The sequence below is a fragment of the Semicossyphus pulcher genome, unplaced genomic scaffold (assembly GCF_022749685.1).
Source record: "Semicossyphus pulcher isolate SPU_LCO1_2020_fin unplaced genomic scaffold, fSemPul1.0.p SCAF_22, whole genome shotgun sequence".
NCBI lineage: Eukaryota > Metazoa > Chordata > Actinopteri > Labriformes > Labridae > Semicossyphus > Semicossyphus pulcher.
In genome coordinates, this window is record NW_027211696.1 from 18319832 (window position 1) to 18338834 (window position 19003).

General features: G+C 40.4%; 1 protein-coding gene across 1 annotated transcript; it reads left to right on the forward strand.

Annotated features, from left to right (window-relative positions):
* Positions 1-7533: 7533 nt before the first annotated feature.
* On the forward strand, positions 7534-16722 carry wdr41 (WD repeat domain 41). Its single transcript, XM_069673572.1, has 13 exons — positions 7534-7927; positions 9278-9393; positions 10201-10249; positions 10337-10465; positions 10564-10626; positions 12134-12245; positions 12374-12436; positions 12530-12634; positions 12848-13032; positions 13107-13228; positions 14300-14385; positions 16183-16316; positions 16391-16722. The coding sequence occupies exons 1-13, from the start codon at positions 7880-7882 to the stop codon at positions 16529-16531; spliced, it is 1353 nt and encodes a 450-aa protein (XP_069529673.1). The 5' UTR covers positions 7534-7879; the 3' UTR covers positions 16532-16722.
* Positions 16723-19003: the final 2281 nt, after the last annotated feature.

The window sequence follows — 19003 nt, forward strand, 5'->3', positions numbered from 1 at the left end:
CGTTGCCCTAAGTGCCTGTTAGCACACTGTAACTGGACAAAATAAAATTAATTTTCAATCATTTTAAAATTCAATTCAACGTGGTTAAATAAGATTAAATCTTTTCAAAATAAAACATGCACTTAAACAAAAGCAGTTCCTGCAGGGCTTCCATGTTGTCTGGACGTTTGTAACCACAGAGAAGAAGCGATCAGGAGAGCGGGGAAGCACCCGGATAAAGATTTTTGCAGTCTAGCGACAGATGTGAAATAATATTACATAAATGTAATAATTTGTTTCACTATCACCCAGGTTAATTAGTTTGTGGAAATGGGTAACCTATTTCTCATTGGGTAATTTGTCACACACTGACGAGGTAGCCAATCAGTGACCCTGCTGTTGGTGGGATCATTTCTCCCAGAATGCTGTGCAGCGAGTGTGTCGCGGAAAATGTGAGAGCGAGCCAATGTTTACCTCCTATTTATTCCACACAAATAAATGAAATCAGTCAATAAACCATCCAAGGGTGAATATGGCTCTCTCTCTCCTGGATTATGAATGAGAGCTCATTAATTTTCCTGCGTGTGAGTGTGTGTGTTTCTGTGTGTGCATCTATAGGTGTGCATACATGTGTGTTTATTTGTGTGCTTATGGACATTTTATTCACATGTTTATGTTTATGTTTGCTAAGGTTATGAAATAAACAATTTGAATTCATATTTATATTTATTTATATGCATGTAAACAGGGTTGTGTATTACAAATCAAATCAAGTAATTGCAAACTTTTACATCATTTTGGGAAATAAAATTTGCTTTCTTGATATTTGTCAGCGTACTCGGAGAGGCAACACAATCTTTAACTGCACACAATGTTAGGTATGTCACAAAGCATAACCTTGAATGTGAACACTTTTGGCTTTGGACGTCATCTTGGCCAGCTAACAATGAAGCTAGAGCCAGCAGGTGCTTAGCTTAGCCTAGCTTAAAGACTGTGAACACAGCTAGCCTGTCCTAAAGTAAAACACCTGCGTTTTAGAGACGATAAAGTCACCAGCCCAGAAAAATTATTAATACTAATAATTGAAATAATAGGTGGTAGGCTAGCTTTGTTCTCTTTAGACAGAGCCAGGCTAACAGTTTCCCCCTCTTTCAGGTCTTTATGCGAGGCTAAGCTAACAGGATCCTGGTTCTAGCTGTACAGATAGCATACGCGTCTGAGAGTGGTATCAATCTTCTCATCTAACTCTTGGAAATGAAGCAATTATTGCTGAACTTTTCTTAGGATAGGTTCACTACACTTTCAAGTCTGTTTTAAAACAAGTCATTAGCATAAGCTAATATGAGGCGTTAGCAGTCGAAATTAGTCAAATCAAAGCAGGAATCCTCCAAAATGACAGTATTTTTAAACTTCCCTCTGTGGACTGTGGAGTTTGTCTACCTATCTTGTAGACTAATAGTTTGTTATTTTAGTAAGTGGTGTAAGCTATGTGACAATATTGATACCACTGGCATGTCTGTTTGCTAATTATGAGGCAATAGCCAACAGGCAGTTAGCTTAGCTTAGTATACAGGCATCTCTTTAGGTAGAGTATGGTGAGAAGAGACAAATTAAGCATCCAAAAACTGTTTTAATTTACATATTAACATTAAAGTATTGTTTTTCCTTTGCTATACTTTGATTAGGAAATAACAGTTATTATCTAAAGGTAGCTAACACCTGAGCTAAACATGTTTTCCAAATGTCCAATGTCCAACAGTCCTCAAATAAAGAAACCGGCAAGAAAATCAGATATTAATCTTTGAGATCAATTCAGGACACACATCCAATTATAATTATAGAAGAAAAATCTAATCTTTAGCCTTTGGGGAGGTAGAGGTATGTTGGTTATGAATCCAAATTCATGAGAAGTTTAATTTTATTTGACAGGCAGACTCTCGGAGTATCTCGGAGATTGTTATTCCAGATGGCGGCGAGAAAATCCCATCTGAAGCTTTTATTAATCTTTGGTTAAAACGGAGAGGTTCGGCCGCGCTGTCTCTGCTCGCTCGCTGACGAGGCTGACTGACACCTCGCTGCTCCCTCCATTTGTCATTGTTTGAAAAGGTCTTAATTGTATTACATGCAAATGAAGAGATTTGATTTTTGCCCATTATCTATTCATAAGAGAAAATGAACAGAACATTAGTGGGTCACCAAATGAGGGAGGGAGGTAGGAGGGGGAGAGGCAGACAGTGATGATCAGTGAGACAGAGAAGATGATGCAGAGTGAAATATAACAGGCAGCTTTACATCACTGTGCTGTTTGTCTTCTTACTTTGAATATGTGTACAAAAATAATCCTTCCATCCTCATGTCTAAAGTGTGTGTGTGTGTATGTATATGTGTGTGTGTAATAGGTCAAGGCTGATAATTAACCCATGATGACTGAAACACAGCAATTACAGTCATACTCATGTGACAAATCAAAGTGACAAGCTTGAATACACTCAGGCATCTTCATGGTCAGCTTCAGACCATGATCCTCTTTGGGTTATGTGCCACATATATCTTCTGATCGGAGCCTCATGCACTTTGTTCTAATTAGCTCTTATAGTATGTTCGACCTTACAAGTTTAAAAGGTCAGTTAAAAACAAAAACAAGTCCATAGTTTTTAAGGACAGCTGTTAAAGTCTGTGAATTATCAAGAAAAACTGGTCAGATTATTCAGGAAAAAGACGTTTCTGTTGAATCTTTTTAGCTCTTTTTTTGTGCACTGTAAGCATGGTCACGTCACAGAAACTTTTTTATTCTTTACGCAACTACGTCCATCACTTTGCATGTGGTCAACCGGGCGCAACATCATGAAAACCCTGAACTGTTCCACGTGTATATTACGTTAAATTATGTCACTTTTTAAAACATTTTTGGTTGAGTTTTCCCTTCACCTGGTAGATTAGAATTGCACTACAAAGATGTCTCCTTATGGCAGTCAGTGGCTGTGTTCCCAATCGCATACTACATACTACATACTACATACTGCGTTCGGCAGTGGTGTGTAGTACAGAGCTGTTAAAATTTACCTAGCAGTATGCTACGCCAGTTGAACGCGGAAGTAAACAATAGCTCAATAGCAAAAAGCTGCTTCTTTAGCTATAGCGCCCCCTTCTGCTCGAATGCTGCCGTCTGCCCTTCCAACTGCCATTATGATGTTCCAGCACTTTGCATTGTGGGATACAATAGACTGGTCCGATGCATACTGGATATTTTTTCCGAATCAGTACGACATCCGGGTATTTTTTGGCAAACTGTAAATTTTGCTTTTGTTTACATACTGCATACTACAATTTGGCCAAATCAGTACGTATTGCTACTGTAGTATGTGATCTCAAACACAGGGTCTATGTGAAAGAAATGTCAGTATTTAATTACGATAGACTTGAAAACATTTAAAAAACTAATCTTTAATTTAAAGTATTGTGTTTTTTCTTAATGTCAACTCCCTTGAAACGACAAAAAACAACAATTAAAATGATCCCACTAAGAAGGATTGTCCACTCAGTCAATAAAGATAATTCATCAGTGCCATAGAGCACTAGTGTTGACTACAAACTACTCTACCCTTACAGTGAGTGACATGTCCCTCTACTACGATAAGCACAGGCACTGTAGTTTATTTTGATTCAATCTTACATACTTGATCCTGCATTAGTCTGTGGCTGAAAATAGTCCCCAACAAATACACAATTTCCTCCAGTTTGAGAAACATTTGCTAAAAAACTACAGTGCCCCGCTGTTTGAGAATTTCTCTTTAAACTTTAAGATAAAAGAAAAACAGTACATCTGAAGATAAAGAAACAGATAAATCCAGTGTATGATTAGTTGTGGATTAAAGCTGCTACCTGAAGTCTGCGTGCAGATCCCATGTAAGGCAGAGGCCACAGTAGGTAAAGCAGAACACAGTGAAATCCTGATGAAGAGGGACAGTGAAGTGTGTTGGTCAAGAATGAGACTCTCTCCTCTGAGCAGCGACGAAGGGAGCCTGTTATTGAATACTGTTGTTGGTCCATTGTTAAATTACAGCTTAATTCCTTTTCCATCATCATAACCATTTGTTTTCCTTACAGGGTGGAGATAGGGGGATGAGATCAGGCTTACAGCGGAGGAAGAGGCAGCAGGCAGGCTTGTTTCTTTGCTCTGACTCTGGTGTTTAGTGCGGGGAGTGTTTATGGAGGCCATCACATCATGACTTCACCTTTTCGCTGATTCCTGCCATTGGTCATATTTGACACCTCGTCTACAGCAGAGAGAGGCCGCTGCACTCAGGAACCTCTTACTGTTTTCTCCTATTTCTTCCAGGTAAACTCACGAATCTCCGTCTTTTCTTGCATTTATTTTTTAATAATTTCCTTTATCTTTTTATCCCTCATTTTCAGTCCTCATTTCTTTGAACCATCCGAGCATTATTGCAATTTCTAAATCTTTTTAAGTCATGCTAGCAACATAATGGTTTGTTAGTGTGTATTTTGGTCCTCCACTTTGGTCCAGAGTTAAATATTTACACAACTATCGGGTGGATTACCATGAAACTTTTAATCAAGCGCTAACAACAGGTATAGTGGTAAAATTATCTGTGAGGTATTTCTACATTAACAGATTGGATTGGTGCATAGTTATTTTAACATATTCATGGTAAACAAATCAAATATTCTTATTTGACTTTGGTCATCACCTGATTTTCTCTGTAGAGATACCATAATGGTTAACATTTGTGATTTTGAAAGTGATGGCAAAGTTTCTGTTTGCAATATCTCAAAAAGTAAGAGAGGAATTGGATTTGGTACAAACATTTATGGTGCCCAGAGGATAAATCCCCATACATTTGGTGATGCCCTGACTTTCCAGCTGGACCCACCTTGTGGTTGAAATATGTAGTTTCCAGGGGGATTGTAATGTCGAGGTCCAGCCCTTTATTCCAGATTGCAATATCTCAACAACTATGGGATGAATTGTAATGCAATTTGGTACAAACATTCAGAGTACCCAGAGGATGAATCTTTATGAATTTGGTGATCCCCTGACTTTCCAGCTGAAGCCACCTGGTGGTTGAAATATGTGGTTTTGAGTCGGATTGCAATGTTGATTTGTTGGTCAATTAAGTGAAGCACTTTGTTCCAGAGTGAAATATCTCAACAACTATGAGATGAATTGGAATTAAATTTGGTACAAACATTCAAGGTACCCATAGAATGAATCCCCATAAATTTGGTGATCACCTGACTTTCTAGCTGGAACCACCTTGTGGTTGAAACATGTGGTTTTTAGTGGGATTACAAAGTCAATTTGTTGGTCAATTAGGTCAAGCACTTCCAGATTGAAATATATCAACAACTGTGGGGGGAATTAGAATGAAATTTGGTACAAACATTCATGATACCCAGAGGATGGATTCCAATAATTTAGGTGATCACCTGACTTTTCAGCTGGAGCCACCCTCTGATTGAAATATGTGGTTTTGAGTGGGATTGTAATGTTGATTTGTTGGTCAGTGAAGTCAAGCTATTTATTCTAGATTTAAAAATATCTCAACTACTATGGGGGGAATTGGAATGACATTTGGTACAAACATACATGGTACCCAGAGGATGAATGCTAATGAATTTGATGACCCGTATTTTATTTATCCATTAAAATATCTTAATGTCTATCAAACTAATCAGCACACATTTTGAATGGCTAATTAGGTACTTTTATACATGGTTCCCAGAGGATTAATCCTTTTTTTTTTAAATCTAATGTAGTCATCAGGTAAAATTTTTAATTTGTCCAATACTTTTGTTTATGACCAAATACCTTAAAAATAAATGATATTACCATCAGCCTTTACCTGTACTGTGTTTCATGCTAATTACTAGCTGTTAGCATGCTAATACACTATGTTGACGATAATAAACTATGTTGGATAACATTGTTAACATTCTACCAAATATACATCAGCATTAGCAATCTGACAAATTAGCATTTAGCTCAAAGCAACACTGTATCTTAGTACAGATGCAAAGAGCAGCTAGCTTGGGTTTAGACTTGCTTTTTTTTCCCACTTTTCTTTACATCTTTTGAATATTTGTATACTGACCTAAAACACTTCTCTACATATCTGACCCACTCATTCAGTCTGACACATACTTAAATAAACAGAGCATCACCCATCCCCAAATCTAAAACCCATTCACTGCACCTCAACCAATCCCTCTCTCTAACCCTCCTCCTCTCTCTATCTGCCCTTGAGCTTTTCTATTACCGCATGGAAAGCACCTCGCAGCCCCTGACAAGCGCGGCGGATCGACACTAAATCAGAAATCAGTGCCAGCCGCAGATCTGAGCCACCATGAAGGTCACAGGCCCTACACTGCGTGTCGTCTCAATCGGGGGAGCAGGAGTAGACATAGCTAGGGCGATGTGTGACTGTTATGTGAGTGTGTGTGTCTGGTTTGTGTGTATCTGCGTGTTAACAGGGGAGACACTCAGAGGAGGAGAATATAGAATAGAAGAGGAAGATATGGAAGGAAAACATGTAAGCAGGAGTCATGGGAAGGAGCACAGAAACAAGGGGTTGTAAGAAAAACTGCAGGCTACAGATTATTAAAATTCAGCAGAAATTTCCAACATGAATTTATTTTGTCTTTAAAGAATTGAACTCACATTTCTGGGAACCGAAATGGGAGTCACTTGGTAAAGCAAATTAGTTTTTCCTGGTTAATGTAGGTTTGAGCCTTCCTCTGATCTCAGGGGATGTGTCACACTGCCATCTAGCTGTAAAAAGATGAATGACAGCCATATAAACTGGAAACACAGGGCAGCTCACTGTGTTGAAGTGGAACATTTCCCCCTAAAAGTAAAATAAAGATGTTTTGCATGTTGTTAGTTCACTTAGATGTTTCAGCTTCACTGTCCAGACTGTGTCTCCTCTCATTCATATGCTGAAGGGGGGAAATGTCCTGTGAGCTGTCCCTTAACCTGTGTGTACAAGCATGATGACATCTAATTATAGATCCACTGGTGGTCCAATATGCAACGTAAACAAGTTTTAAATGAACATGACAAAAACATTGCACGGTAAAACTTTTAGTGTAAGGTTTATAAAGCAGAGGAACAGAGGCATGTCCTTGGAGAAATGAAAAGTTGAGTGTGGATCCTGATTGAGCAACTTTGTCTTAGGACAGACAGGCAACACTGTTTGTAAATTATAAAATCTGAATTTTATAATTAAGGAGAAGCGGCAGATTGGACTTTGTTTTAGGAATAACACAATATATTATTAAAGAAGAGTATTTTTTATGTATTTTAAAACGCTTATGGGGGGATCTTAAAGTAAAAAAACGATTAATAGAGAACATACCCCAAAATATGTCTCATATATGTTCTCATTTGTTTCAAGATCAACATTCTAACACAATGTTTGGTCTTCGTATGCTTTGTACTCACGTTGTAATATTTTCGGCTGTAATGAATCGTGTCCAACCAAAGCTTCCGTAGTTTGAGTCACATGAATGATTTGTTGTGGTGCTCTTGACTGAAAAGCTCCTTTTTACAACATGTAGCTAGCTAACATACCTCTGTATATAAGACGTAAAATGTGCCTGCTTTTGTGAAATTATCCGATCACGACAACGAAGCCACAATCTTCTCACAAAGGCGAAAAATAGGACGATATTCATCAAGCGGAAGCGTTTCGGGTTTCTCTGTTTACGCCAATGACTGTTAAAATTAGTGGCACGCGCCTGAACGTTAGCTTGTTTATTATGCGACCTGTTTGCTAACGTAGCTACACGCCAAGCTATGTTTGTGACTTACATTCATAGAAGTATGTAAACTGGCTTTATTATCATTTTCAAACGTGTATCGCTCAAAAACAAAATCATGTTTCGGTGGATTCTTGGTGGACGAGAAGCTCAGGGTTCAGTGGAGGTAAGATGGAGATAAACCTGAATTATGCTAATATTTGAAGATGTTTGTTAGCTGTACTCTGCTAGGTTTTAGCAACAGGTCTTGTTTATTAATTAAGTATTCCATCATTTATTTGATTGGATTGAAGGTAATATTATTTGGACTTATACTGTCTTTCATATTATACATTAACTTTATAGAATGTCGACTACTATCAATAATAACAACTGTAAACGCAACCTTTATTAGACAAATTAACATCTATTAAAATCCTCATACTTTTTGAAGAAGCTTTTGGATCTTTTTCTTCAACAAACGCAGCATTACAACAACATAAAATACTCCATCACAAGTAAAATATCCTACCTTTAAAATATTTATTTATTTAAAGTATCATCTGCAAAATGTTCTTCAAGAATCAAAAGTAAAAGTAATCATTCTGCATGCCTGTGACTGATATATGATTACATCTGATAGTATTGGATTGCTTCCCATGCAGTTAGCTGTATTATTATATGTTATAGCTGTCAGATGTTGAACTAGTTTATCTACTTCATATACAGTTAAGTAGTTTAAGTTAAATCAGTGGTTTCCAAACTATAAAAGGCCAAAAGATAAATCAGAGTGATCATGAGATATATGATGATGTTGTAAGAGTTCCGGTACACGAATATATTTTCATTTTCAAGACTTTTCTCTGATCCTTGTTGGGTTTTTTATGAGAAATATTATTTTTTTTATCTCTGTGGGAAGATTAGAAGGATCTCTGGAAATAACCCATCGACATCTAAAAGGGAAACTCAACTAGCTTCTCCTTTTTGTATGGAGCCACAAACCAAACAGGTTGAGAAACAACTTAAATATTTAGCAATGCCTGCATTAAATAATCTTATTATGGCTGAGACTTATTTTCATTTTCCATACAGATTAATCGATTAAAAGATTAACCTGTTGGTCCATAAAATGTTGTACATTTTGAAAAATGCGCTACATGATTTCCAAGAGCCTGAAGTGACGTCTTCAAATAGTTACTTTTGTCCAACCAAAAACCAGAAGACACTTCAGCTACTTTAATAAATGATGAAGAAAGACGTGTAAGAAGTTTCGACCAGCTAATGTCTGACATTTTTGCCTGAAAATGACTTAAAACATTACCAAAATAGTTGCCAGTTAGTTTCCTTTCGATACATTAATCGGCTATAGGTAAGAGTAGCTGTCGTGTAAGTGTTTTGCAGGAAAGAAGTACAATATTTCCCTTTCAAATGTAGTGCAATAGATGTATAAAGTAGTACAAAATGGAAATACTTCAATAAACTACTCCCTCTGCACCTCGGCCTGCTTGTCTCACCGCTCTCCCTCTGATGTCTGCAGAAAAGCCCCGTGTTGTGCATCGGAGAGGAACAGCCCAAAAACTGGTTCACTGAGCTGCAGGTGCTGAAAGGACATTTTGACATTGTTCGATTTCTGGTGCAGATTGATGACTTCAGGTAAGCAGACCACAACCCCCCGCTACCATCAACTGCCCCCCCCTACTCTTTCTAACCTCTCTCCTCTCTACCCTTGGCTGGCCTCTATCCCCTCTGTGATTGACAGGAGATCCTCACCTACAGCAAACTTACAGAGCATGACAAGAGCCCAATCATCACCACTATGTGATTGTGTGTGCACAGTACAGTAGAGCCAAAGCCTTTTAATGCTGTCCATACACACATGCACGCACACACATAACACTTTTGCACCTGCTCTCCTTTGTGGAAGCATGCTGCACACCGGCATGCTACAGTGGGTCTGCATAAGTGGCCAGATTGGGATTTATAACAGAACTAAGTACGTGTGTGTGTGTGTGTGTCAGGAGGTGGGGGTTGCTTCACGCCTGGTCTCCTCCAGTAATAACCCCCTCCTCTGGGGCTCGTCCTCTCCGCACACAGGGCCACAGTCGGGGGCAAAGGCCAGAAAATTCTCTCCAGATTGCTTTTGAAGTCCGAAAAATGTATCCTCGACAGTTCCTCTCTTCTCATTTTATCTCTCTTTTTTATCCGCTCATCCTGTCTGTTGATTTTGGGAGCAGGTAGTGTGGATGATCGGGGGTCAGAGGGCAAGTGAAGGTGCAAAGCCTTCAGGACAGATGTTTTTTTTAAGGTTTCTCAGGTGGAGATGGACCCGCGGGAAGTAATTCCTCACACAGATAGAGATTAACTGAGTGAACTCGCTGCCAAGTGCACATCTCGACTGAAGTATTTCTGTCACGTATTTCTGCAAGAAGCATCTCATACCTTTCATATTATGCTTTCCAGGTGTGCCTCAGCGGGAGATGACGGCCTTGTCCTGGTGTGGAACGTTGAGGTAATCCTTTGCAACCTGATTATTTCAGTTCATTGTGGAATTACACACAACACAGTGGCACTAATTGTTTTTTTGTGTGTCTGATAGACCGGAGAGAGGCTGCAGGAGCTGAGGGGCCATTCCCAGCAAATAACAGCCATAACCACCTTCACCTGCAATAATGGACTCTTGTCGCACACGTCGCTCATCACAGCCTCCTCGGACCGGAGTCTTAGTGTATCCTCGAGCGCAAACACCCCGACATATAAATACACACGATAATCACTCATATGCAGATGTTGTGTTTGTGTATTTTCCTTAATCTTACTCGTCAGCTGTGGGATCCTGATACAGGAAACAGGGTTCAGACTATTTCAGAACTTCAGTCTTCTGTAAAGGTAATTTAAAAGCCACTTTTCAGTATGTTTTGCTTGCAGGTCTCACGCCTTAATGAGCGCTGAAATAACTTAAAGTCTAACCTCATAAAGTCAGACCGAGTAGCAACTCTGTAAAAACTTGCAACATGATAAGTCTTAATTGAATGCTATTTTTTTATTTTAATGTATTTAACCAGATTAAAAATCTCTTTGACAGCACTGACCAGGCCAAGACAGCAGCAGCACATTTTAACACATTTTCAGACTTACATGAAAATATTACAATCACAGGTAAACTCACCTGGAGTCACATAGCGGAATGTCATTAATCAAACCTGATGCATCTTCCTCCAATGCCTTCAATTTATTTTAACAGATTTAAAGAGATCAGCTCCCTCAGACCCAAATCCTCCTGCAGCAGATTCCAAGCAGCAGGAGCTGTGTACCTGAAACCCTTTCCCCATTTCAAGACGCACTTTGGGGACAGATTAAGCCTTGCGAGTGGGTCACAGAGCGAAGACTGGAGCTTCCAGCTTTTTTTAAGACGAATAAAATTACACAAGAAAGGGGGAAGCAAGTTAAGAATTGCCTTTTACATAAGGCCAGTGATTTAGACTATAGTTGGACAATGCAAGGCAGGTTTATTTATATATCGCACATTTCAGCAACAAGACAATTCAAAGTGCTTTACACAAGACAAAAGCATTTTAAAAAAAGACATCAGAAAGCAAAGTGAAGATAAAATATAAAGAGTTAAAACAGAAGCTAGACTTTAAATAGCATGCTAGCGCAAAGCTAACCAACCTGTGCTGTCGGTGTTAGCTCAGCGGGGTCGGCGTGTTCTCGCACGAGCGTGAGAGAGAGCTGGTGACGAAGACCGCAGGAGGAGGGGCCCAGTTTGAATGTGTTGTTGCCAAAATCCTCCTTATTATACCTTTATCAATTAATTATCAAACCTTTTATAAAAAACATTTCTATTTTTTTATTATTAATTTATCTGATTTTCTGTTTTTGTGCTCAGTTCACCGTCTCATGTTACATCTGCTTTCTGTTTAGCTGTTATTCCCAGACGAGTTAATGCATCCTGTTTATCTTAGAAAATAGAAAAGCTTAAACATTCCAACTAGTTTTGAAGGTTATATCTGCAGAGGTGTTGCTCAGTGCTCTGAACACACTCGTATAGCACATGCACATGTCTGGATCCTTCAAGAGATTTTCTTGCATATTCCATCATGTCATTCAGCTGTGGGTAATTAACTCTGTGTTGGCTGGATGTGTAACGCACTAATTAAAATGTTTGACACTAAAGATTGTTCTGCCAGTTATGATTTAAGATAAAAATGCTAATTGCTAAATGCTAATTGCCTCCTCTTGATCATAGATTAAGGTTAACTACAACAACATCTATAGGCTAATTATATTTGATTTCTCTTCTTCGCTGATACTTTTCATGTGTGTGTGTCCAAATTAAAATGATCACTTGTATTATATGAGCTGATCCAGCTGTGTGTGTGTGTGTGTGTCTCAGTGTTTGCTGGTGCTGGAGCGGCTGTGTGTGTGGGTCTCCGGCGGGGGAGAGCTGTGTGTGTGGAACAAAGACTTCCAGCTGCAGTGTCAGAGACAGAACCACAGCGACACAGGTGAGTAAAAACAAAAGGAAAACAACTGTCATATAAACAAACCGCTCATGTGATGATATGCTGACCCCTGACCCCTCTGTTTGCACACAATCTAATGAGTGTCGTCCTTGTGTTTTGCCGTTTTGCAGGCGTAACTGCTTTGATAGAGCTGCCCAAGAACTGCGTCGCAGCTGCTATGGACAAAGAGATCGGTGAGAGGCAGAATGTTCGGTACTTGCAGGATATATTTTGCTCTAATGAAGGAAAAAGAACTGTTATGGAGCTTTGTTTTCCCTCTTTGTCAGTGATCTACCGGCTCACAGTCTCGACTGACTCGTCTCTGTCCATGTCTGAGATCCGCTGCCTGTCCGACCACCAGGACCAGATCAGAGCTCTGATCAATGTCAACGGTCAGTCTGTTGAAGATCAAATCGTCACCTTTGGCATCAAGTTATCTTCATGGCCAGAAGCTGCTGCATTCAGAGATACACATATTTAAGGGTTCCAATAGTCCCAGCGTGCAAAGGCCAACGTATAAAAAATTATAAGAAATATAAGAAGTGTTAACAGTTCAGCTTCAGGAACTATCAGGTTAATTTTGGTTTCTTCCCCGTCTCCCTCAGACGGGCTCTTTGCAAGCGGCTCCCACGCGGGCGAGCTGATCTTATGGGATGCGATCGACTGGAACATCCTGGCCTATGAGCACATCCTGTGGGAGGAGTCACAGGCCTCCGCTCAGGCTGAGATCCGACTGGCAGCTCCTAAACCCAGTGAGATGTCCATTCAGCATCTGACCACCAACGGGAAGGTGAGGCGGGATGAGGAGATTTACCTGTTTGTTGTTCTGATACTGTGATATTTATATGTTCATGTGTTTTGCAGCACATCCTGGCAGCCGTGGGCAGCGGCCTGTATGTGTACAGCGTTGTGACAAAGACAGTGGTGGCCTACAGGAAGGTCGCTCACGACTCTAATGTGTTACACACCATGCTGTTATCTGACAGGTAAATACATGACATTTTACCACTAGTTCCTGTTTCTACGCTTTGTGACGTTCTCTTTACCAGCATGATTTTTCTATTAATCAAAATGAAAACTTTCTCATTAAAAGCTACGAATATGAACATGTCAGTCGCTCCAGGATTTCGCAGCTTTTTCTGTGATTGTTGCGGCGTAAAATGCCGGATTTTGCTGCAGCTTTTAAAAAAAGTTGCAATGCAAGTTGCGATATTTTGAGGCTTTTTTTTCAGTGTAAGACATCACACATGCACTGTGAGTGACACGAACAAACACTCTAATTAATCCATCCATTGGCTGAGCGAGCTGTTTTTCTTCTGACATCACCTCCGGTGGTTTCCTGTGACAAGACTTCGACACATTATCTATTACATTTATGCTGTTCTGCTCGTCATTTGGAGCGCTGCGCTAGTATAAAACCACTGAAAGCAGACAGGGATTACTATCTAACAATACAAACGCTCTTTGAGAAGTGACTCACGTGTGTTACAGAGCCTCTGGTTGTCAAAAAGGTAGGAACTCACTCTCTGATCTCTGATCAATAGACTCAACAAAAGGCATCAGGAAGTGGCTAAGTGGACAGCTAACAGTTTTTAGCATGGAAACATGGATAGATAATCACAGGAAGGATCAAGTGTTGGATTGATTATTATGGATTCACCTGTTTAGAGTCTCCATAAAGACAGACGGCTTCAAAGACAGTAGTTTTAGGCCAGATTAGGTAGCTCATGAGAGAGAGACGATAACACCAGAGCCGTGTGAGAACGGTAATCGTACATACATGGTGACGTACAATAACTAGGTTTAGGGTGATCGGTCAAATTTGCGGAAAGGTTGCGGTAATTGGCCAAAACTGCAAAGGGATTGGTTAAATTGGTGGCAACTTTATAACTTCCTGGAGGGACAGATATATGGCAAGGAGGCACAACATGAATTCTTCCTCTTTGACAACAGAACCACAACCAAGAGTACAAACACCGCTCTGCAGGAACTTCTTTTACCTGCCTGTTTTATCTGTGTCCTGTGATTGAGCAGCCGTCTCTGTGTCTCTGTTTCAGCGAGCTCATGTCCTGCTCTGAAGACGGCAGCGTGAGGATGTGGGAGATCCAGGACCTGCCTTTACCTGCTGAACCGGCCTCTCCAGGTGACACACAAATACAATGCACAACATGGCTATTCGATTAGAAGCAGTGTATACACAAACATGAAGAACTAGGCGATCGTACCGACTCACCAGAGTTCAAAGTCAGAGGGAAACTGCCTGCGTCACATGTGTGTACAGCGGAGAGTCTTGATGTGTGGGTTGTGTTGAGGTTCACTAATGCAGTCCAGATGTGTTTGTATGAAAGGAAAATGTACTCTCCCAGCACTGAGAGAGGTTTTGTTTAAGTGGGGTGGTCTAAGGTTGAGTGTGGTCTTGCTGTCTTTGATGGCCCAGCTGGCAGCAGGCGGTGTGTAGCTGTGGTGACACTGAATGTTTATGCCTCTGAGAAACCAGAAATCAATCACTTGCTTCTCTTGTCTGTTCCACGGAAATATCAGCCATGATGAACGTACAGACGGAGACGGACAGGAAACTTAGAGTGGCTGTAATCTGTATTTATAATGACAGTGTACAAATGACAATATATATGTGAAAGGCTCTCTTCTAATGATGATGATCCTGCATAAGATTCTTCTTGGCTCAGCTAAATGTTTAACTTCCCGGCTGTAACTTAAACGTCGTCTTCAGAGCAAAAGCTAAAGAAAAGGCCACTGTAAATCACCTGTTCAGTAGAAAACACCTGACAAACAAGGTTAGCAACTAGCTAGTGAACGTAGTGGATCATGTAGCAGCTAAATAGACAGATATTTCTCTCAGGAGGTGGTAGGGACCAAAAGCAGAGCAAAAAGAAAGACATCATGGTGGACACAAACACATGAACTAATGCTTATGTTGCTCCATAATTGTTGCGTGTTATATCGGCAATGATATGCTCATTAGCTTACAAGGTGATGACATGACAGGTATGTAACAGCTTGTTTCTTCTGCCTCAAGTAGCCTAAAACCTATTGTGTTTTCCATCCCATAAATGTGGTCATGTTTGCTGTCACCACCTCCATTTAAGAGATGCATTGAAACAAGCTGTATAAGCCTTCCAGATAATATTGTTTAACACTTAACATAGGAAGTAGCCCAGTGGAAAAGCCTCTATATCTTGCTGCAGTTTATCTTTACTGCATTTGAAAGTAAATTCACCTCCTTTCTGGTTAAAGCTCCTGTGAAGAACTTAAAGTTTGTGTGGATTTTGTACCCCCTGTGGACAAAGTGGTACCTCTTATTTCTTTAAACTCGTCCTGCACATGTGTAAGATGTGTTTCTTAACAAAAAAAATCTCATCTTTCATTCTTTTAACATTCAAACATATCACTCTGCAGATCTTTGCCATGAAAAATATAGAAAAAATGCTGATTTGGCAGCATGAAGTTAATCGCCTCGTCTGACACCTACCCCCCCCCCAGCAGTGGTTACAGGCATTCATAATAACTATGAAGATATAATGTTGTCGCTGATGGTTTTGTTTGCTTCTGTAGCTCATATAGAGGCATCACTGTTAATTTCAGTCTGTTTCATAACCAGCTAAAAACAGGAGCTTTAATTATCTCATATTATTACCCGGCTGTGTGAAATACTTGATTCTGATTGGTTAATTACGGCATCCCGAGGTCTGCTATTTCTCGATAACGGACCGTTGCTATGAAGAACAGACCGTTGCTAGGGATGCAGCTCTAATCACACGATCTGGAGTTTACAACCATAGCCAACCTTGGGCATCTGGTTAGATTGGGAAGAGTGCTCTTGTAATTCCTGGTCATGGCCAGTGGGAGGCGCTCAAGAGCAAAATCTTTGAAATCTTGGACATTGTATCTTTAAACCGACTCTCTCCTGTCCTCTAACCAGGCTTCTTTGGGATGTGGACGTTCGGCCGGTCGAACAAACAGAATGGTCCTCCGTCAAAGAAGGTCACAGACGTCCCACACATCAGGACGCTGGAGCTGACGGGTGATCTGATCGGACACTCCGGGGCCGTTCAGGTAAGAATTTATGAGGTAAAAATCTTTCATATAATGTCGACGCTTTTAATAACCTCTTCTTGCTCTTGTGTCAGATGTTTGTGAGCTTTAAGGAGAACGGCTTGGTCACCTGCTCGGCGGACCACCTGCTGATCCTGTGGAAGAACGGAGAGAGGCAGTCTCACCTGCGCAGTCTGGCACTTTTCCAGAAACTGGAGGAGAACGGAGGACTCTGACATGACCTCTGACCTTTTGAACCCCTCGAATGGCTGCCTTATAAACTGGGAGAGATGTAAAGCTGTTGCTTGATGTTGTAACAAATGATTTAAATTAACTGTGATGATTGTTGTTTGCATTTCAGTGTGACTGTTGTTGTTTGCCTTTTGACTGAAAATAAGTGTTTTAACTTAAATTGCAAAAAGTCAGTAAATACCTCGTTTAAAAAACTAAATGTTTGCAGTTTTCTTGTTTCCAGATTTAGATTTTTCAGTGCTGTGATGCTGTTACGACGTCCGGCACATTCCCTGTGATCATGGGAGATACTCTGGAGGCTTCTGAGGGATTAGCAGGTATTCTGACGGCTGCTGCTGTCGAAGCACCTCCTCTCTCAGGTTCATATTTGGTGTATGATCCTGTGTCACGGCTCTCTTTGTTTGGATTTGGGTGTTTTTCTGTCCTGATCATTGACCACCAGGTGGCCTATGAGCTGCTGCTTCGTTCAGGACTTTCAGCCGCTCTTTGCAACTTCAAATCATCAACGAGCTCTTCTTCAGGCTCTAATCATCTCGGGTCTCGATTTATGAATTTAAAGGAATAGTTAGACATTTTGGGAAACACTCACTTTCTCGTTGAGAGTTAGAAAAGAGGATCAAGTCCACTCTCATATCTGTTCGGTAAATATGACGCGCAGTTAGCAGGGGGTTAGCTTAATTTAGCTAAAGGCTGGAAACAGGTAAAGATTTCGCTACTAAACTAACCTTTGTAGATATGTGCACTTATAATTTGGGATGCAATTTTCACTATGAAGTAGTTTTGAGCTGGTTTGCAATACAAGAGAAAGTTGGACTAGAAATTCAAGCTGAACTGGGGCACTAACTATGTCTAAGAAGAAAAATCAGATATTGCAGATTTGAGCTGCACCCTGAAGAGACAGAGAACATGCAGGGAATGTTCATGCTTTAGACCAAACGCAGATATATAGAGATAAGGGCCTGTGTCCACTAACAGCTTGTTTTTGCTGTCCTAAGCGCAAAAACACCCTCAGCTTCACTGTGCTCACAGCACTCAGGTGAGGTTGAACAATTTTCACCTGCCAATCAAAATCAACTTTGTCAACAACAATGGCAGAGGAGAAGTTAATATTGACATTTATCTCCTTCACCCAAACCTGTTTTTTCGAGGGTACAATTTCCTGGTGCAGAGCTGCTGCTAATGACAGGATGATTCCTTATGTTTCCTTTGTGAGATTTCCTTGAATAAAAGCAATATTAAGCATAGAGAGCGATTTAAAACAGACTTAACGGTCACTGCCAAGGGAAGCAGAAGTGACGCGATACAACTTTCGTAACCTAGCAACAGGAAGCGCCGTTGGTGGACACAGGCCCTAAGGTAGATAACTGGTGATCAATCCCTTTAAGCAAAGCTAACGACTTCTTTCTTTCGTCTGAAAACAGATAATCCCCAAAAAATGTCAAACTATTCCTTTGAAATCGTTGCAGACATTCATGCAACAGCTTCATATTTGTTTATAGAAATCTTTAATTGTTAAATACATTTCTGTGTTTGACAGAACATCAACGTAAGACATTAAAATCCAGAGAGCAAACTAAACATACAAACGTGTGAAGTGATGAAAGCTTTGATCACTACGACGCATGAGGCAGTGACGTCTGTCATTCATTACACTTCCAATAATAGACATCCTTCGTTCTGTCATTGAAAAATAATCTGTAGTGTACATAACATTCTGACTTTATTATTAATGTTCAGGTTATAAATTATTGGCACGTTGTCTGCAGCCACGGCCATCAGTGTCAGATGAGAAACAGGAAGTGGAAATGAGTGGAAGTGATGATCGTTACATAACGAGCACTTATACAATCTGGTTCTGCCTCAGTGGACTCGAAGCGAGCGAGGCGTTCTGAAGCGAGCGGCTGTCGTCCGATCTAATTCGTATCATCACATCGCGGTCAGTGCTGCACACGCAGAAGGCATGGACTGACGTGGAGGTCGGACATATTTAAATCGTCTCTGTGGATACAAAAATATCTTCTCATGACCGCAGAGAGCCGTCAGGAAACATTCAGAGGCGGCGACATCATCCCTGCAACATGTTACAGCCATAACAGAAATTACAGAAGCAAATAATGCAAAGAAAATACAGTATATTACATTAACAGCAGGTTTACAGTGTATTGCAATAATAGCAGACCTAAACACAGAGAGGTGACAAGATTTAAGGCGTCGATTAAGACCTTGGTCATCAAGAGAGTGACTGCATTTCATTGTGAGAACACTGAACGTGGAGGTGACGGCTGTGTCTCTTTAAAGTGAACGAAACGACAAACTGACAGTGAGATTCACCTGCTGACACTCAAACTGGAACGCAGACCGTATTCTAAAGTATCTCAAACGGTTATGGCTTTTAGAGGAGAGAAGGAACCATTCAACCAAAACAAACACCTTTGTTACCGTGACGATGACCAAAG

Excerpts from the sequence above, each read along its gene's own strand:
- wdr41 (XM_069673572.1), top strand. The coding sequence starts at position 7,880 with ATGTTTCGGTGGATTCTTGGTGGACGAGAAGCTCAGGGTTCAGTGGAG. Across the intron at positions 12,246-12,373 it reads ACAGAACCACAGCGACACAG|GCGTAACTGCTTTGATAGAG; the intron begins GTGAGTAAAAAC and ends GCCGTTTTGCAG. Across the intron at positions 12,437-12,529 it reads TGCTATGGACAAAGAGATCG|TGATCTACCGGCTCACAGTC; the intron begins GTGAGAGGCAGA and ends CCTCTTTGTCAG.